Source organism: Nylanderia fulva, unplaced genomic scaffold, assembly GCF_048542155.1.
Source record: "Nylanderia fulva isolate GAGA-0341 unplaced genomic scaffold, ASM4854215v1 Scaffold191, whole genome shotgun sequence".
NCBI lineage: Eukaryota > Metazoa > Arthropoda > Insecta > Hymenoptera > Formicidae > Nylanderia > Nylanderia fulva.
Genome location: NW_028190173.1, coordinates 34,216 through 56,881, shown reverse-complemented (window position 1 = coordinate 56,881; position 22,666 = coordinate 34,216). Strand labels below are relative to the sequence as shown.

At 29.5% G+C, this 22,666-nt stretch overlaps 1 protein-coding gene across 1 annotated transcript in view; it reads left to right on the top strand.

Annotated features, from left to right (window-relative positions):
• Window positions 1-22,407, top strand: part of LOC114938881 (short-chain dehydrogenase/reductase family 16C member 6-like) — a 67,182-nt gene extending 44,775 nt beyond the window's left edge. The window contains exons 5-8 of the mRNA XM_085481857.1: window positions 5,485-5,646; window positions 5,871-5,953; window positions 9,617-9,733; window positions 22,129-22,407. Coding sequence (XP_085337983.1) covers window positions 5,485-5,646; window positions 5,871-5,953; window positions 9,617-9,733; window positions 22,129-22,333 — 567 coding nt within the window. The 3' untranslated portion in view covers window positions 22,334-22,407. The remainder of the gene's footprint in view (window positions 1-5,484; window positions 5,647-5,870; window positions 5,954-9,616; window positions 9,734-22,128) is intronic.
• Window positions 22,408-22,666: the final 259 nt, after the last annotated feature.

Below are 22,666 nucleotides of genomic sequence, written 5' to 3'. Positions count from 1 at the left end.
ACAACGACTAAATAAAAGTGCATACAAAAATTTAGCTCACTTGGAATTTTTTCGAAGTGAAATCCTAAAGTTACTGGAATAAGATAGCTGATCGCGTTACCAGTTCTCGCCTCTCTCTCTCTCTCTCTCTCTCTCTCCCTCCCTCCCTCCTATATAATAATTTATATCATATAATAATTTATTAATTTATAGCGAATTCAAAGATAGCACATAAATCCTAATTATTTCTTATAAATATTTGTAAAGAAATATTAACGTATGCAACTAATGCAAAACTATGCATTTGCTAAATAGAGAAGAGAAACTAATGAGAAACCTGAGACGCATATTATTAATTAACATAATACAGATCTATTATTAAAAAGTTACTTATTTTTTGTATGAGTGATGGACGTTTTAAAAGTCATCTGGAAAGAATCAAAATAAGTCTTTTAATAATAATGGATAACAACAATTTTGTTCTTATTTAATTATTTATATTATTTTATTTTTTAATTCTTTTTTAACAGAAAATTGAAAGAGTTTTTAAAAACTAATTTTTAAACTTTCTTAATAGCATCCATAATATTTTTAGATTTTATGAATTAATTATTTAAATATTCACTAAAAACAGATTTCAAATGTCACAAACAACAAATCTTTTATAAGAAATTTACTATTAATGGAATTATGAGAGCAATGTAAAAATGTGTTAATGTGACACACAATCAGTCAAACTTTCAAAATTTTAACGTTGAAAATCGCAAAAATACGAACATCACACGTTTGCGCAAAATAACAGGCAATAGATTTTAGGCACAATTCATCTCGTCGCATCGTCTCGCAATAGCTTTACTTCTCTTATCTATTTCACGAGTTATGCTCGGTCTCTATATTTCTATGTCTATGCATCCCATCATTCAAGTGTACACGGAAAAGAGATTTTAAATTTGGAAGAATCAAATGTTGCGGATGTTGATATGCAAAGACAAGAACAATTTAAACAATAAGAGCAGATAGAAAATGATAGTTAATCTGAGGACGACATTTCAAGTGATGACAATAATGCAGATTAGATTTTTATTACATTTACTAATATATTTTAGATTTACCAATATATTTTTAAATGGATATAACAATACAAAAATTCATATATATACGAGGGTCACTATTTATATTTCGGGAATAGGAACAAAAACAAATAGTTAAGCTGCGAATATATTTTTATTGTTTTTCAAAGTACTCGCCACGATGATCGATACACTTTTGCATGCGCTTAAACCAATTTTCAAAGCATTTATTCCATTCCGAATGAGGTATCTCCAAAACATGATTTTTGAACGCTTCAATAGCTTCTTCGGGCGATGAAAATCGTTGACCACGCAGTTTATTCTTCACGGATGGGAACAAAAAGAAATCATTGGGTGCCAAATCAGGGCTGTACGGCGGATGACCCATCAATTCGATGTTTTGAGTGCTCAAATAGTCTCTTGTTTGAGCCGATGTGTGAGAGCTCGCATTGTCATGATGAAGAACAATCCGACGTCTCTTGTTTGTTTTCCTTATTTCACCGAAGATTTCTGGCAAACAGATGGTTGTGTACCACTCAGAATTTACTGTTCTATGATCCTCTAGAGGCACTGTTGCAATATGACCAGTTTTTCCGAAGAAACAGGCCACCATTTTCTTTGAAGTGCTTCGTGCGCGAACAACTTTTGTTGGATTTGGTTCATCTTGGAACACCCATACAGTCGACTGCTGCTTACTTTCGGGCTCATACGAATATATCCATGATTCGTCACCTGTCACGATTTTATAAACGTCTTTTGAAGCACCGCGATTGTATTTCTTAAGCATTTCTTTGCACCAATCGACACGAGCCTTTTTTTGAGCGATTGTCAAATTATGTGGGATCCAACGCGAACATAACTTTTGCACAGCTAAGTGTTCATGTAAAATCGCATATATGCTGGTGGAACTAATGCTTAGGGATGCCTCAATCTCACAATAGGTTATATGACGATCTTGCTTAATCATTTCGTGCACAGCATCGATGTTTTCTGGCACTACAGTCGATTTTGGACGACCTTCACGAAACTCGTCGGACAGCGAACTACGACCACGATTGAATTCACTATACCAGCGATACACAGTGGTTTTTGATGGAGCTTCATCGCCAAAAGTCAAATTAAGTTGATTGACGCACTCTTGTTGTGATAATCCACGTCGAAAGTCGTAAAAAATCATCGCACGAAAATGTTCACGATTCATTTCCATTTTTTGCCGAGACGAAACTTTCAACTAAATATAAAATAAACAAATAGCGTCCGTATGACAAAATGTTCTGAGTACGTATATCGTCAAAAATGTCAAACTTTACGATGGAACCGTCAGATGGACTCACATGACATCAGTGTTGCCAATTCCCGAAATATAAATAGTGACCCTCGTATAAGTATTCTTATTATCTCATTAAACAATACCAAATATATTTTATTTATGTTTTTAGTTTATTTAATTTACTAACTACGTATTTGTTATGTTACAAAAACTTATGTGAAATTTATCAACTAAATACGTCAATTAAATTAATTTATGTTTATTTTACCAGTTTAATTGTAGAGTTTAGTTAATTTTATTTCTTCTATGCTTTTAAACTTACCAAAAATATGAATTGTTTTTCAATATTTCTTTTAGATGTATTATTCAGATAACCAAGCGTGATGTAGCAAACTATTGAGCAAACTAATGCATTGCATATGTTGTTACATATTTGCTCTACATTTGCTGACATCAAAGTAAAATACGTTACAAATGCAGCTACATGATTACTTATAAATGCAATCAGATAACAAAAAAATGAAAATAAAATATTTATTAAAATCATATGTAATCTGAATAAAAAATTCTTTATAATGTAATTTTTTCTTTATTTTGCTCCTATTTAATGTAATTTTATTAATTTATAGACTTTTGCACAGGAAGAGAGAGGGAAAGGGAGAAAGGGAGGGAGAAAGGGATGGTGAGGGAGAGGAGACAGGGAGGGAGGAAGAAAGGGAGAGGGGCGAGGGGAAGGAAAGAGGGAAGGAGAAAGAGAGAGATGGGAAGGGAGGGAGGAAGGGAGAGGAAAAGAGGTGGGAAAGAAATAGGAGAAAAGAGGGGGAGGAAGAGAAAGAGGGAAAAAGAGGGAGGGAAGGAAAGGAGAGAGGGAGAGAGAGAGAGAGGGAGAGAGAGACCTAGTTATAATTTCTAAATTGCATAGAAATTAATATTAAATGAGAAAAATAACAAAATATTAGAAGTGATATAATTTTGACAATTTTCTTCTATATTATATCCAGATATCAAAATGTTAGCAGAATGTCGACAGTATGACATTCTGTTAGCATAAGTGGTAAGCAAAATCTGGCAGCAGATTAGCGACAAAAACCGAGCAGATCTGCACAATATAGTTGATGACAAATTGGCGGTGGAAACCAAGCAGATCTGTCAAACACAGTCTGAAAGCAGATTGGCGTTAGAAATTGAGCAGAATCTGCAATTCCTTTTCATTTGAATATATGATAGAATTGAATTTTTTCAATAAATATGTGCATAAGTTGTATCATACGTTACTCATAATTCTTTCCATAAATATAAAATTGAATGTATAACATATATTATATTGTAGTTATATCTCACATAGCAATTAAATGTTTAATTTAATAAAATTAATAAAATAAATTTTAAATATAATTAAATTTATGATTATATAAACATAAAATAATATTTAGGCCAACTAAAACGAGCAATAAATTTTTAAGGTGTTCTTTATTTATTTTATACTTTTAAACATTAAGACGAATTGTTTGTTAATGGTTGTGATCACGTTAAAACTTATTATCCAGTGACCAATTATTTGACTTTTTTTACAATTTCTTTCGTTGCGTTTTATAATATTTGTTGATTTACAATTTTTATAATTAATATGTTTTATAATTGCGACATGACATCCGTTATTAATTGCAAATTGTTAATATATTTTATTGCCGTCTGTTTTTATAATATCTATTTTATTATTTATATATCACAATTCTTTTGTCTCACATTTGATGAGAATAGGGATTTTACCGCTTTTATTTGCGCATTTTTAATTGGACTTTATTTTGTACATTATATTTATGATTTAATTCTGTAGATCATTATTCATGTTGTTATTTTTTGCATTGAAGAAGACTGTAGTACAGTCAAAACGTTTGCGGTTTTTTTAATGTTTAGAAGTCAAATAAATAAAGAACACCTTAATAATTTATTGCTCATTTTAGTTGGCCTAAATATCATTTTATGTTTATATAATTTTTTATTTTATACAAGCTTTCAAATTTTGATTTTAAATTTATGATTTATAAAATTCAAGATATATAATTTATAAGAATTAAATTCTCTCTTGTTTTATGCTTTAAAGAGGAAGTAAATATAATAAATAATTTTTTATTTATATCCTATTGATTCTAAACAGTTTAATATTCTTATATTAGACTTGTCAAATATGAAAAGAAAAATATATACTTTAGATCTTTTATTAATAGCCACAACTTGCAAACTTTATCATATATCTATGTCTATCAGAAATTTAATTGCGAGAAAATACATTGCATAGCAATAAGCAAAGGAACTATTAAATAGCTCCAAAATGCAGATCCATGTTGTCAATTTGCCATTAGATTGTGCGTGCACAAATCTTGCTTGATTTCTGCTGGAATCTGACATCAAACTGCGTTGGGCAGATCCTGCTCGGTTTCTGCCGCCAATCTGCTATGATAATTCTACACAAATCCTGCTTATTTCTGCTACTAACTTGTTGTGAAATTATATTAATAAATTTTATAACATTTCTAACAACATTTTGCTATCATTATCTGATATAACAAGTTTTATATACAGTCTGCAGTATTTTTGCTGGCAAAAATATATAGCACCAATTTGCAATACATGCTATTGGCATTCTTGGCTATCTGGGATATATTATAATCCTTTTATAGCTATTTGAACTATTTTTGTAAGTAGATAAAGTGCGTACTACAAGAGAGAAAATTTTTATTTCAAAATTATGTACTAAAAGTACTAAATCAAATAGACAAACAGTGAAATTAATAAATATTTTGAAAATTGCTATACTTATAATATCATATTACTTATAAATTATTATGCTATAATTCTTAATTTTGTTATAATGCGTTTTTCCAGACAGTAAAGGCCTTTCTTCCAATGATGTTAGAGAATAATAAAGGAATATTTTGAAAATTGCTATACTTATGTATAATATCATATTACTTATAAATTATTATGCTATAATTCTTAATTTTGTTATAATGCGTTTTTTCAGACAGTAAAGGCCTTTTTTTCAATGATGTCAGAGAATAATAAAGGAATATTTTGAAAATTGCTATACTTATAATATAATATTATATTACTTATAAATTATTATGCTATAATTCTTAATTTTGTTATAATGCGTTTTTTCAGACAGTAAAGGCCTTTCTTCCAATGATGTTAGAGAATAATAAAGGACACATTGTAAGCGTGGCAAGTTTAGCTGGTCAATGCGGAGTTCCGAAATTGGTAGATTATTGTACATCTAAATTTGCAGCTATGGGATTTGACGAAGCTCTTCGAATGGAACTTGAGGTAACTACAATTTATCCATTGATAAAATCCATGACAAACTGCAAACCTACTCTATATCTTTTAACGTATGAGTTATAATTTATTTGTTATAATGCATACGTTACAGAATTTGTAGTAAAAACGTGCGTTATAGTTATAACAGATGTGTTGTACGGAATAAATGTGCTGATTTAAATATTGTTAAATTAATCGGCCACTATTTTTTATTCTCTATTTTAATATAGTACGAAGGATACGATATCAATACAACAGTCGTGTGCCCTTATTTCATCCGTAGTACCGGTATGTTCGAAGACGTTCAATCAAGGTAAATCTTATAATATTTATGATTTGATGTAATGATTCACAAAAATATTAATCAAGTATTAAAAGAAATTTTAGAAATTTATTTAAAAATTATATTTTGAAAATTGTTTACTGTTACACGCGTGCGCAGATACACACACACACACACACACGCACGCACACACACACACACGCACGCACACACACACACACGCACGCACGCACGCACGCACGCACGCACGCACGCACGCACTCACGCACGCAAAAAAATGTTCCATTTTAAAAGATCCATACAAATATCTCAGAAACTTTGCGTGATATTAAAAAATGTTTCAAGTAAAAGTTATTTGATGTTGAGAAGTTCGTTTGATGATGATCTTTATTTGACTTTGGATCAAAGTTGGAAGTACTTTCAAGGTTAACTTAATTTTTTAAATAAAATATATCGATTTCTTGCAATATTTGACATAAATGTTATCACAACAAAATCTTTACAGAAGAAAAAAACACGCCAAGTATACATATAAAAAATTTGACATTATATGCAAATATGCTTTTGTAAAAATTGTTCCAAATTTGAAAACAAGATGTAAAATATACAGAAACACACAGAGCATTTCATGTCAAGTAAACCATCTTTATTGCAAAGAATTGATCTTTTTCTATTTTTAGTAGCTAAATTTTACTGATATTTTTTTTAAATTGAGAGAGACAAAGAATAGAGGGATTATATTAAGTTGTCTCTTTCTATATGTTGGCTTTATTTTTTTGTCCAGATGTGGAGATCATGTATAACATACTGTAACTTCTAATTATTAATCTTTATATAACTTATTGATATCTTTTTAAAAATTGGAGCAAAAACATATTTTTGAAAAGAAAATGTAGCAAAAATATCAAAAAATTTTAGTATTTTTTGCTCTGTAACTTAAGTATGTGCTATTTTTTACAAAACTATTATGACTTAATCTTAAGCTACTTAACCATTCGTAACTTTTGAATTATTTGAGCAAAACAATTTTGTTGAATCAAAAAGAGCAAAAAATTAACAAATTAATTCCATATATAATTTTATATGTTTTAATAATTTATTTGCTTATTGTTAGATAAATTAATATTCCTGTTTATGATAAGCAATCGATCAATGACAATCAAGCATTTTCACAATATACATTGAAATTTGAGATTAAAAATTAAAGATTTTTGAGTAGAAAAGAAATTTTAACTTCTTTTTATTCTGATTCCAATTTTTAATTTGCACGGAGTTTAGGAAAAAGCGGCGAATTAATTGGCTATTGTGTCGCTTCTTGCGAGGTACGCATTTATATAAACTGTTATGATTCAACGTGTGCCTGCATTGTTTTGATTACACACTCTTTTAACATATAATACATATATTTGTATAGCGTGATTCCCGGGAGGTTGGCCGCCGTAGGCGGCAGGAGGGGGCGAAACCTCCCCCTAATATTATTATAATTATATTTATATCACACATTTTATTTTTATCGTGTGTTACCACCATGTCGTGACAGTAAGCTATACTCAATTTTTGCTGTATTTCTGCTCTTAAGACTGAAGTAGATTAAGGTAGATCTATCCTTGTCTTGTGTTTGCACAAATTTCTATACAGAATGTCAGATAATAATCGCTCCACCCGTCATATGCAGGTAAAGCAGATTAAATCAAATAAAAAGATCTACCGTTTTGCGATCTTCGTAATGAAATCAGCCAATTCTCACGTCTACAAACATGCGACGAAAATAAACAATTTAATGTTTCGCGGTTATTAGATATGACGAAATATTGGAACAATAAGCCCAGATTTGGGTCGCGTACTAATGATACCATATTTGGAACACACAAATAGTAAAACAGATACAAAGACAAACGAAAAAGAAACACACATACGTAGTTTTTGTTTGTGTTTGTATTCCTTCAACTACTTAGTTTGATGTGTGACCTGAATCTGGCATCATTGCATTGGGATTAAAATAAAGTTTATTTATATTACGCTTACCAATTGGTAATATTGGACTGTCTTTTCTCGCTGTGCTCTTATAAGCGACCGATCTTTTTAATTAATTTTTTAGTAATTATTGCAAAGATCGCAAAAAATTAGAAAAACTTTTCTACTCAATTTAATTCGCTTTATCTATTCATAATGGATGGGACAATTTATTACCAGATATCCTGTATGGAAGTTTGTGGTTTGCAGTCACATCGTAATTAACATAATAACAGCATGCTATTATATGAATAATTAATATTATAAGAGTAATTAATATATTATAAGCTATTATAAAAGTAATTAATATAATAACAGCATGCTATTATAAGATGTTATGCTGCATTCTTATCATATTTTTGCTATCACAATGTGACATCAGATCATGTTTAATTTTTATTCCTTTTTTGTGTGTAATAGATATGATAAACTTTACTTAAAATTTCGCTACTATATCTGCTGTCAGAACATAACAAATAATAGTTAATGTGTGTGTGGTTATATTTTCATTGTTATATCAATAAGTTATGCTGTGTGTGTAATGTGTGTGTGTAAAGTTGTGATTAAATTTTTTGTTGACACATTATTGTCATATTCCTAACATTTTGCTATCTGAATATTTATTTGTACTTTTTCTCTATTTATTTAAATAATTTATTTAATTTTAATATTTTATGTAATTTTTAAGATATTTAATAGAAATACATGTACACTACTTAAAACAAAATAGGAAACTTTTCCTATCTTAAAAATTGTATTTTTAAATTACTGAAACGACGAAAAATCATCACAAATAAAAAATTTAAAAAGCATTTTAAAACAAAGTTTTAACGCGACATCAATTTAAAAAATTTTTTTTATCTTCCCGTTCTATGCTTTAGAAAAGAACACATTGATTTGTTTCTCAAAATTACTTTTTTTGACACTTTGAATTTTGATAAAAAAATTTCTTTTTGAAAATTTTACTCAAATTTTATAAACTACATTTTTCCTATAAAACGCTTTTTTAAAATTTTTTGCTACGATTTTTTTTGACTGAGTTACATAATCTTGAAAAAAAACCTGTATTTTTTTAGAGATAATGTCGATATTCAACGAAAAATCATCATAACCAAAAAAAATTAAAAAACTATTTTAAAGTTTAAAAAATCAACTTTAACGCGTTGTCGGTAATTTTACAATTTTTTTTATTTTTCTTCTTCTGAAAAGTACAGATTTAGTTACAAAATTGTGTAACTCGGTTTAAGAAATCGTAGAAAAAAATAGCATTTTGTAGGCAAAATATTGTAATTTATGAAACTTGAGCAGAATTTTTTGAAAAAAATTTTTATCGAAGTTCTGAGTGTCAAAAATATGTAAATTTAAGGAATATAAAACATGACCTTTTTTTAAAGCATAGAACGAAAAGATAATTTGTAAAAACCATAAATTTCGCGTTGAAGTTGAAACTTCAAGTTTTAAAATGCATTTTCAATTTTTAATCTACGATCATTTTTTATCGAATTTCAGCGATTTGAAAATAACAGAATTTTTAGAATAAGAAAAATGTTCCTTACTTTTTTTTAGTAGTTATTTCTTATTTGACGTAATTATTTTAAACAGCTAGCTATATGTTTATATAAATATAATGAGATATATTCCAACTCTGTGTAATATAAATTTTATGTAAATGTAATGTAGATATATTCCAACTCTGAGTCCAAACGCCGTAGCTGACAAAATCATAATAGCAATGAGATGCAACCAAAAATATGCCATTATTCCAGGCTACTTACAAATTCTGCTAGCTTTAAAATGGTGAGTAATTTATAAAATTGTATGAACATGAAATATGTGTCCGATAATAATCATCCCTATCTTTCATATGCAAATAGAGTAGATTAAACCAAATAGAAACCTCCTACGAATAGAATCCTCTATTATTGTTTTGTGATTTTCTTTGCAATAATTAATGAAAAATTAAAAAAGAACAATTAATCCATGCAAATACAAGCATGCGGCAGAAAAGACATCCCAATGTTTATCGCGATTGCTAAACGAAGCGTTGAGAGAAATGTACTACAGATGACAATGATTGTGTGTATGTGTGTGTATATATATATATATACACTAGTCAAAAAAATTATCGCAACACGCAATTAATATCAAAATTTCGCGTAAATTCAAATAAGCGTATCTCCACGAAAAATTATCGTATTTAAAAACTTTTTTTTGTTTTAAAGGGTGAAGTCTCTATTTTAAGAAACTTTCGTTCAATTTTGATTTCATCGTCTTCCCCTCTCTCCATCCCTTTAAAAAGTAAGATGTATTTTTTTTTAAATTGCAAAATTTGACGAACTCTACGGGGTGAAATAAATTTTTTTCGTAAATCTTATTCAAATTTTTGTAAAATATAGATTTTTTCCTACAAATTAAAAAAAAAGCAAAATTTGTACAATTTTTTGGGCAGAGTTACGACATATCAAAGTTATCTATGTATTTTTGTACAATTATCACCAGCATTAGCGATACCCGACGCGCACCAACGATGATTGCGCGACAAATTGCTAATAAAGATCTCCTTTAAAGAATCAGTGATCAAATAATTAGAAGACGTTTACGTAAACGTGGTTTAAGATCGCAAGTTCGACATTTTCCTCTTCTAATGTATGAAAAAAATGTATGATCCATACATTTGAAGAGAAAAATGTTGAACTCGCGATTTTAAACCACGTTCACGTAAACGTCTTCTAATTATTTGATCACTGATTCTGTGAGGGAGATCTTTATTAGCAATTTGTCGCGCAATCATCGTTGGTGCGCGTCGGGTATCGCTAATACTGATAATAATTGCACAAAAATGCATAGATAACTTTGATATGCTGTAACTCTGTCAAACAAATCGTACGAACTTTGCTTTTTTTTAATTTGTAGGAAAAAGTCCATATTTTACGAAAATTTGGATAAGATTTGCGAAAAAAAATTTATTTTATCCCGTTGAGTTCGTCAAATTTTGCAATTTTTTGAAAAAAATACACCTTACTTTTTAAAGGGATAGAGAGAAAGGGAGAGAATAAAATCAAAATCGAACAAAAGTTTCTTAAAGTAGAGAGACTTTCCCCTTTAAAACAAAAAAATTTTTTTTAAATATGATAATTTTTCGCGGAGATACGCTTATTTGAATGTATGCGAAATTTTGATATTCATTGCGTGTTGCAATAATTTTTTTGACCAGTGTGTATAAACAGCATCATTAATGCTTTTCCATCTGCAAATAGCCACGTTCGAGTTAAAAATAGCTAGACATATTGCGTCTAATTATTTATCATAACTATAAGTTCTTGAAGGACTCAACATTATTTCGGAACAATTATTTTGACAGCTCTAACAAGTAAAGGTACCCAACTGTCACTTACAAATTTTAATGAAACTTTGCACACTTGTAAAACTATGCAAAATAATAAACACGTACTTTTTTTATCCGCGGAAAAGCGATTTTATGGGCAGAAACAACCCCTTGTATATATGGGGTATTTTTCACGTTATATTTTTGACGATTTTTTTGAAAAGATTGAGGTATTATAGGGTTTTTTATCGAATTCAAATCTGTCATAATTTAAAAATACAAAATGGCTGATTAAATATGGTGCCCATTCTTTGTGAATAAAAGAAATTTTTTAAAGGAAATTGAGACAATGTCAATGGAAATAAACGTTTTTAAGTTTTTCAGGCTGCTAAATTAAATTTAGTAACAAATTAGAAAGATACAAATATTTCGATAATGTATATACTTTGAAGTGTTTCGATTAGAAATATCTACTTTTTGAGTAGAAACATTTGTACTGAAAAAATCTTGAATGTGCAATGACTCTTTTGCCAGTTTATCTACATGTTTATTATCCTATGCCTTTATGGCTGAATTTCCAATTTTTATACCTAGGGTATTCCACGAGAAATCGAACAGTTTGCGACTAGAAAAGTTTTCGCTCAAATAACTATGGCGGCTCAAAATTTAGGTATCAGTGTAATCTTTTGAATGCCTTGTGACGCGTTTAAAAATTAACACTAGCTGATTTAATACGGCGGCTAAAACACAAAATTGTAGAAAAAACTGAACAATTGATCAGAAAACCAAAAAATATTATTTCTGCCATTAAATATTCTCAATTAGTATAGCTTAAGTAAGACTCCACGTAGCACAGAATGTCTTGTGAATATAAAATGAACATCCATGGTATATCTAATATGAGACATCCATCAGTGGATCATATTTAAATGTCCATAGAATGTCCAGTTTGGATATCCAATCCCATATAACATAAAATTTCCGTAGAATATCTTTATTTGATCGAAATTATCTCAAATATACATATATATTTATAATTAATCAGATTAAATTTTTCTGAGGATTACCTGGAGGATTACCTATAAGAATATCTCCTACAGCACAAAATATTGTTAAAATATTGCATAAATATTTCCATATTACGCCATATTACAAATATATTGCAGTAATATTATGCAAATATTATAAGTTAATTAATATTTTATTGGAAACATTGCAAAATATTACTGCTACATTATATCACATCTCTAATAGCACAATATATCCGAAGGAGATTCAGAGGATAGCTAAAAAATCCTCTCAACATACTCTGGAAGTCTTTTGAACGTATTTCGGATATGTGTGCTCTTAGGGACAGTTCTTTCATGTACCGCTATGCGCCGCACGTGAAGTTATCTCACATTTAAATTTTAGTCATGGGATTATATAAACGCAAAAAGCGGCTATTGCCATTAGAACTACTTATTTTTATTAGTTTAATTTTATCTAATGCGATCCCAATCCAGGGAACTCAGATATTAAACTGATTGTTTAGAAATATTGAACAAATAAATAACAAAAAAAAATAAAAAATAAGAAATATTCTGTACTATTTTATAAATATTCACATTTGCAGAAATATATCAACAAATTCGTAGAGATTACCCTATATATTCAATTACGTTGTGCAATCAAATTATGGAGAGGGGCAGAAAAATGTGACATTTTTGAAAAACTTGACATTTTTTAAAAATTTGATTACATTGTTTTAAAGAACATTAAAAACCATAAAACTTTTATTTGAAACATTTTTTTTATATAGGAGTTATGGAACATAATCGACCAAACTAGCGACTAAATCATTTATTCAATTTCACGACGTTTCGACCGTGTGATTGTGGTCCTTTCCAAGTAAAACACTAAAAATATTTTATTACATAAATAATTATTAGTACAAAATTCACGAAAATACACATATTAATATTATAAAAAACAGGAATTATACAAATAAATTAAGTTACAGTTAACGCATCATTATACAATAGTTGTCAGTAACATTTCTTAAAATTATATAAGTCAATCAATATAAAATTAAACATGATTAAACATCATAACCCGTCGAAGAATAGTCAGATTCTAATATGTTTAAAAAAAAATATTTACACGACTTTAATTATTTTATTATAAACCTCGTTTAGATTCTCCGTATCCTTCTGTGAGTTTATGTTGTTAAGTTTTTTAATGTAGAACATTTCGGCTAACTCTCTTTTTCTTAAATGTTTTTCCGTAAAATGTTAAATTTATTCCAATCAAAATCATGTTCAAATTCAGATTGGTGTTTACTTATAACCAAATGTGAACTATGATGCAATTTAATATTATTACAATGCAATTGCAATTTTTTTTATATCTTTTATCGTTTCGACGGTATTAGCTCAGGAATTAGAAAAACTGATTTTTTCAAGGGGGTGGTTTACCCCCTAAACGTCGAGATACATCGCTAAAAAACACGAGTTTAATATTTTTCAATATTCTACAACATATTCAAGGCTCATTAAAATCGCTGAGGGACACTTCCGACCGTTTCCTTGTAAGTATTAAACAACCCTTGGAGTAGACCAATTGTAGTTAGATGTAGGTTAGATGTAGTACTAAACTACCCTTGGGGTAGACCAATTGTAGTTAGATGTTGTAGGTTAATACCGAAGGCGAAATTAAATGATTTCTATGAGAAGTAGTGACTTTCATAAAATCTAATATTTTTTTGCAGGAAGACCAAATTAAAATTTAGATAAAATTACAATAAATAGGATCTCAGAAATGACGTTATCAAAGATACCAATTAAATCTAAAAACACAGCACCTATATAAAGTTGTAAGTTGTAAGCAATCCTAATATCTACGATTAGAATTGCATTATTGTCTGTGCAGAATCTTCTTTTAAATCCAAATTATTCTAAATCTAAATTAAATTATTTCCATGTATAGTGGAAGGCTAATATTTGGTACTATTTAATTTTTTTGATAATCAACTTTTCAAAAACTTTGTATAAATTATTTTGTATAAATTTGCCAAAGAGATAAGTCTCAAGAAATTTTTGTTATTTCTCGATTTCGGAATGAAAAGTAGTTATTCTATTGGTGCGAAAAAGAGCCATTATTAAACAAAAATAAAATCAATATATGCAGTTCAAGAGGACATCTTTTAATAATCTTATTCGAAATGAGGTCGGATCCAAAAGCAGAATTAATCTTGAGCGACACTATGACTTTTTTATATCCTATGATTGTAAAAGGGATGATTGTAAGGATGTTGTTATCTATTTCATCTCTGGTAAATTCTATATTACTAATTTCTTCTAGGTTGTTAGCATCAATAAGATAAGGAGAACTAGGGCGAGCAATCTTGTTAAATGCTTGATTAAATGCTTCTTTATTTATGCTAAAGTGATTATAATTGTCTTATATTATTGGTTTCTCGTGAAGAATGCTGTAATAACTTTCCATACTTTATTGATAGGAGTACCAAATGATAACAAAGAACAGAATTCTTGGAAGGAGCATTTCTTTTTCTTTTGTTTTTATAAAATTTTTCAGGCATCTTTACCTGCTTTATAATAATTATTTAAATTATGTAGGGGAATGTTTAAAATTTTTAAATAAGAGCCTTTTGTTTTAAATGGCTGAGTTACATTCGTCCCATCAAATTGCAGGAATTTTTTTACAAGTCTTATTTCTAGAGTGTTTAGTAGTGCGTTCCAGCTTTTGCATCATAAATAACACTTATCAATCTATTATAGGAAGAATTGAAAACTCCGTTGAAAATTGATTGATCAGAAGATAATTGAACGCATTTAGTCTGGAATAAATGCCAATCAATGTTTGATGTTTCAAAAGTTAGTTTTTCGAAATAAGTATTGTTTGTTGTCAATCGTGGGAGAAACTAGAATGGTATCTAATGAGGAAGCTGATGAATAGTTGAAGGAAATCCACGTAGGTTCTCCGTTGTTTAAACATATTAGATTATTGTTAGAGATGGCTAATTCCAATTTTCCGCCTTCTATATTGGGACCTTGTATATAGTTAGATCATAAGATATATTTTTTTCTAAAAATCACTTCCAATAATAATAGAATCAAATACGATCTTACATACAGGTCCTGAAAATGGTTCGCTTGTCGATCTCAAAATTATTTCGACTTGTGCTCACAGAGTGGCGCAGCAATCGAGGAAAGCAGAATGTGCATGCGTATTTTATCCACTTTTTAAGGATGTATCGCTCCTCAAAATGCTTTTCGCAAACAAAATGCATTTACTTTAATTGAATAATGTCAGGAATTGCAATTAGCCATTTTTCACGTTTTTCACTATTTGATGGCTTTAAAAACGGAATACTTTCTTCACATTTTAAAGCCCGTTTGGCATCGTGGTACTATACATCTCATTATTATTTAAACTTCAAATTTTTTATGAAAAAACAAAAACAAAACACATTAACATATGATATTCATACGTTAATGACAAAACACATCAAATGCGTTATTTCGCTTCCATACTTCCCTCGATAGTAGTGACACACTCGATAGTGGCAATCCTAAGTATTAAGAACATGGCCAGTTAAGATGCTAATTTCTATTCTCAAAATTCAACTTTATTTCAAGACCTGTACGTAAGACTGTAGGATAAAATGTTAGAAAGATAAAATAAGATGTTTTCTCAGGCTCTCGGATTTGATATGTTATTTCTATTTCTGGGGAGAGGGCTGTAAAGGGAGCAGATGTAAATATATAAATCCTTAAACCAAATCTTTAAACTAAAGAAAAATTCCCAAAATCATAGGAGAGAAATGGCTATCGGTGTCCATCAATGGGATGGGTTAGATAGTCTAGTCTAGTAGAACAAAAGTGAAGTAATGGCATATAATCAAAATAAGTAAAACAAGTGGGCCTTTTTTCGAGCAAAATTTAAAAAAAATTAATTTATTGTTGACAAATCATACACTGCGGAACGTTTCGAACATTTATTTATGTCATCTTCAGCCGCTAATCCTTACGAAATACTACAAATTGAATTACAAACAAAATTTGTTAAAATTTAAACGATACATCACTTTGTGAATAAAATTTATAAATATTACCTTTAAAATTAATATGTAAATGTGTGCAACATCTTTATAAAAACGTACATAACTCACAAACAACTTATTAGTCATAACAATTAAAACTTAAATAGTATACATTGTTGTTCGATATATATAAAAATTCTCATATATTATTAAAGTCCGGATGTAACGAACCATATCGAGGTCTTACTAATAATGAAATTTATTCGTCAGCTAAGTCGTATTTATATAAATGTAAGAAAACCGACAAAAGACCGTTGTCAACATTATATTTGACATTCGCGTATACAATTAAGTAAGAGAAAATACGAGTACTCCAGATATTCGCTGTCCTCTGTAGCATTTAACCCATTTTTTGTGGTTTGATATGTATTGTTTCTGAAAGTAATCTTTTATAATAATTTTTTTCAAAATCTAGAATCTGGGTATTTTCCCAATCCATATCATGTTTTTCATCTACAATATGCTGGGTTATAACCAAATGCATAGATGGATGCCGTCTTTTATTCGTTGAATGTTGTGGATTTTTGTTTGCAACTGTCTCCCCGTCTGACCCACATATGATGCAGTACATTCTTACATTTGATCTTATAAATTACATTATTTACATTATTGATAAATTAACTTTTTTTAAATTTTGCTCAAAGAAAGGCCCACTTGTTTTACTTATTTTGATTATATATTATTATTATTCGAGCCGATCTTTTATTGTATTTATATTTTTGTTATTTAAGTAATGATCATAACTCGATTGATACATGGAGGTCAAGAGTTTCAGAGTAAATACGAAAAAAATGTAATAAAATTCTATAAAAATTTCAACTACCAGACTAAAAGTATAGATTAAAATATATTTTCTGACAATATTACATCTGAAGAATTTGAAAAATAGGTCGTAACTGTCAGATGTGACGTTCACAATTTTTTAGAACAAACACAAAATAAATTTTAAAAAATATGAAAATATTTTATGAAATCCTTCTTTTGAGTTCTAATACGCACTAGATAATGTCAAATCTATCAAAAGAGTAATCTAACACCTATTAAGTAATGACAACTTGCATCTATGTAAAACATAATAATAAAGGCGAAAAAATGCTGATATCCCTGATCTAGCTGATTAATGTATGAATTATCTGCTATGATGATTTCAGTTTTTAAAGAGCATTTTGCCAGGCTCAGATACAGTTCAAAGATATTTTCTTAAGCCTGTTGCTTCTCATCACCACGAAAAAGTGACTTTCGTTGCAAATAATCCACTTTTGTAGTAACATTTTCGTATTTGCTTTGTAACTCTTAATCTCATGCACCAATAAAGTTATGACCATCACAACTTTTGTTCCATTAAACGAGATCTATCTAAGAACACTAATATATTATTCATGGACACCGATAGTCAGATTTGTACAGGGTGTATAAAAATTATTAGTCACCACTTCGTTAGCTAATTCTCCTGTTCATGTTCGGCAAAAATCACCCCCAATATGGCCCCACAAAATTTGTCAAAATTTTTTATTGCGCAAAAAAATCTACTCATTGAGAGAATCAAAAGTCTCAGAGGAACCATAGGTCGCAAACGTGTCCTTATAGGTAACCCAAAACGTTAAATTAACAAGTTAAAGAAATGTTAGAAAAATTATGGATTATCTTGTGACGTTCAATTTATTGAGCTTCTCTCATCAATATTTGTGACAAAATCACATATCCTAATTATTTTTAACTTCATGATTTTTTTCACTTATAAGGACACACATACGGCCTATTAATCCTTTCAATGAGTAGATCTTTTTCATGCAATATAAATTTTGACAAATTTTGTTGGCCCATGTTAGGGATGATCTTTGCCGAACATGAACAGAAGAATTAGCTAACGAAGTGGCAACTAATAATTTTTATACACCCTGTACATTCTCCTTTAAGGACTAAGGATTAATTCAATGTTGTTTCTTTGGTATATGTCATCAATGCGGGCATCTTTGATTGGTAGGAATCTAAGCTCGTTTCTTATTAAAATGGCTACTCCACCAACTCGTGGTTAGGTCCACCATATTACGGTTATAAGTAAATAATTTGTGATAAAGAAAAATTGGATTTGTTATCCAGTATTCTTGTTTCGCATAGAATAGCAATATTAATATTTAATTCATACAGAAGAAAGGTGATACGTAAAATGCTTTTTGGTAGAAAATGACAATTCCTCGGAGTATATTAGAAAGTCTCATAAGTAGTATAAAAATATTATAAAATATTATAATAAAAGCTTAAACAAGATCAGCCTTATTGAGAAAAGTGAAACCTATTTCAATAAAAAATAATAAAATTCTTAATTCGATCAATAACTGGCTTAAGTTACTAATATTCCTTTATTAATTAATAACACATTAATTAAAAATACAACGTTGCGACCATTAAATTTAGTCTTTTTCAAGTGTTGTTAATAAATCATAAATTACAAATAATCGTTTTACTAAACGAATTGAATTTAACATGTGATTAGGATCATATAGTCCAACACTGATCGTTGTGTTTTAATTTATAAATGAATATTAGTAACTTAAGCCAGTTATTGGTTAAATTAAAAATTTTATTATTTTTTATTTTTATTTTCACTGGCGATTAAATATTAATTCTCATCACTATTTTAGATAAGATGTGTCGGTAAATTGGTTTAATTGAGTTAATTTTTTTTTATACTCGGATATCCAATTTATTAGGATTTCTGATTGTGACTTTTTTAAAGAGAGGTTATTATCTTAACTAAAATAAAATAAAAATTGTATATAGATAGTAGTATTATTGTCAGAAATAAGTCAGTTGGAATTACTATTCGAAAAGAAATTATTAGTTTAGTTGTAATATATATTAAGTTGGTCAATATTAACAAATTCTTTTGCGTTGCAATATACGAGCCTTTTGTTTATATTTTTCATGTTTATTATGTTGTAATAATTATTGTTATTTTTCCTTATTATAATCAGATTTAGAATCTTTATTAAACGAGGATGATGAAGTATGGGAGAAGTGAGAAAGAGGAGGAGAGGTTGCCCACAAAATTATGATCAAAGAAGCTAATGGAGGCAGAAATGGGTTCCAAGCTGTTATCCTCCATCAACGATCCTTTTCTGATTTCCTTTAATATTATTGGAGAGAAAAGATGGAAAAGTATTGTAAATAGGGATGATGCGGTAAATAGGAATTAATGAAATAGCGTGGTAGTTAACAGAGAATTTAGAAGGAGATGATAATTGAGGTGGAAGGAGGGAAAGGTAATTTTTTGGACTACATGAGCATAAGAGGATTTGTTATTATGATTAGAGAGTTGCGGAAAGAATTCACCGAGATAGAGGGATATCCCATACAGAAAACGAGGCCACACTGAAGTGAGGTTGCTCAATGTCGGTGTGTCTGTGTGTGGAGTGTGATTTCCACACCATCGACATTGAGCAACCTCACTTCAGTGTGAGAGATATTGTGAAAGGCCATAGTTTGATTAATTTTTATTTAAAGAAAATGGGACAGGAAGGGGTCTTATAGTCCAACTCTTTGAGTTTGAATCTTCTGCAGTTAATGCAAAAAAGAATTTGAACTGTGCATTCATCTTCAATGTAAGAACTAGTAGCCTTACCGCATCTGACACATATAATATTACTGTTTGCTGAACGACTTTATTGTTTTGTTTCTTTTTATATCTATTTACACGGTTTCGACTCCATGTTTAGCTCAATATCACATATCGATGATGACGACCATCCAATCGTAGCCAAACTTTTATAATAGAATCTCTAGTGGAAAGTCTTTATAGAAAGAATCTAAACATCGCATGCTTGGCTATCATATTCAATCAAATAATAAAAATGCTTAATCTATATTACTTTAAAAATGGACAATTGCACAATTTCTTCAAGTTTCTTAATAGCTTCCACGTATACAGGGTGTCTCTAAAGTCTGACCTGGGATCTTTATTTTAAAAACGGCTTTAGATACGAAAAAATATTTCAAACAAAAAAGTTGTTCAAACAAAAGTTGTAGAGTTTTGAGGAGGACATTAGATAGTGTTATTGATTTGACCTTGAATAGTCATTTGAAAGTCACGTAAAAGTCACCTTCAACTTCTTAAATGAAATTACCTATTTTTACAAATTTGTAGGTTTTCTCAGAACTTTCCAAAACCTTATAATAGAGTATTTTTTATAAAGTACTTTTTGAGTTATAAAGGTTTGAAGTTAACAATTTTTTACATAAAATGTAAAATATCTTATAAAATATTCAGTTTTCAGTAATTATATCTTAATATTTTTTTGCACGGAATAATGAGACCAATCAATTGATATAAAGATAATTATAAAATAGATAATTGTTTTAAAAAAGTATTTAATACACAGAGTGATCCTGTAATAGTTAGTCGAAATCAGGAATTGTATTGAGTTCGTCATAAGAATAAAAAAAATTCCCATAAACGTTAGTCCAAAAACGCATTCTTCAAGAATTACGACTTATTTAATTATCAATTTCGAAAAAATTGCGCGGGCAAAGCAAAGCGGAAATATTTCACAAATTGAAAGTACCAATCCGCAGTCAACAATTCATTTGGCGAGTCCCTTCTTAGAGGGTCCCTAGCGTAAGTCGTGTCTTTCTAACACGTGAGTTGATGGGGATGGTTCCCCTCATTACTCTCCTCCCCACTCTCTGTGGTGTGCGAAAGAGAGAGCATGACTTAAGATTCTTGCACAATGCCAGGGCCAGGCAACAGGCAATAGGAATAAGAAATAGAAAATATCAACCAATCGGAAAAGGAGATAGATATTATTCTCTGCTTTTATTGGTGGATATTTTCTATTTCTTATTCCTATTGCCTGTTGCTTGGCATTGTGCAAGGAGCTATATGCACTGTCTATCCTTCAGTCTGTGCTTCACATAAACCATAAGAACGCGCAGTCTATCTTTTAAGTCTATGGTAATTCTAGAGCGTCTAGCAAATGCATAACATTGGGCTATTCCCAGTGAGAAATGATGATCGAATCGACGTCAATTCGTTGTCGGTTCGATGTCAAATTCATCGAATCGATGTCGAATCGATGACGATTCGACCAATCATTTCTCACTGGGTTTTTCCTCGTCGCGCGCTTATATTCAAACCAATTTTTTAAAATTAATTTTTAAAATTATTGTTATTTATTGTAAAGATCAGAAAATTATAGACAATTTTTCTGCTCCCCAGCCAGAAATGATAAATAAATCGACGTCGAATCAACGTTAAATTGATGTCGAATCGATGCCGAATTGGTCGAATCAATATCGATTCGACGTCTTTTTGATCGATCATTTCCCAGTAAGCAAAAAATCATTGCTACAGCGTTATTTTTGTTGGCAAGTATATAGTTTTTAACATTGTATGCAACATCATTATGAACAAACTTTGACATCGATTTAGAGATTTCGATAATATTAAAATTAACGTTTTTAAAATATTTTATTAATATTTTGAGCAATATATGTTATTAAATAATATTTTTAAAACATTTATAAAACATCAGTTAAAATATTTTTTTAGAATATTTATTAATAATATTTAAAACATATATTTATAAAACATTATATCATAACGTTTAGAAAATTTATAATATATAAAATCAACATTATAAAATGTTGATTAAATATTTCTTGCTTACTGGGTTCTGACTGGATCGGTTTAATTCGCTTTACTTACACACAGAATGTGCGGCGATTATTACCGGACACCTTGTATATTTTATATATTTGAAACAGGATATTTCCGTGGCCTTGCGCCGCTATGCTACTTCGCGGATTGGTCAGAGACGCTTCACCGGGCGATGTGGATAGGGAGTCATGTGATTCTGCAGTTGCGATAACGGAAGAAACGTGCATTGTTTCGCCATCGAAGGATCAAAATAGCGGAACCATTCATCAAGAATTGGCTAGACGTATCTCTAGCTCCGAAAGAAAACCTTAAACTTTTTCGTTCCGCTTTAGTTTTAATGTTAAAATATAAAAAATGTGAAAGATATAAATAAATGTTTAAAATAATTGTTGTCAAGTGCACTTTTATTTTGTGTTGCAAATTAAGTATTTTAGTGTATTAATTTTTAGTTTTTTATATTTTGATCTTACAAGTTATATTTTATCGGTTAAAAAATCAATATTACGAATGATTTAATTCAAACGTTAAAAGCTTCCATATACATTGATTTTGATTATATCGGATTACTACAAAATCGTATCAATCGATCTTGAAATATCTTGCTTTGCACAAATTTGAAATGATTTTCATCATTAGCAGATTAAT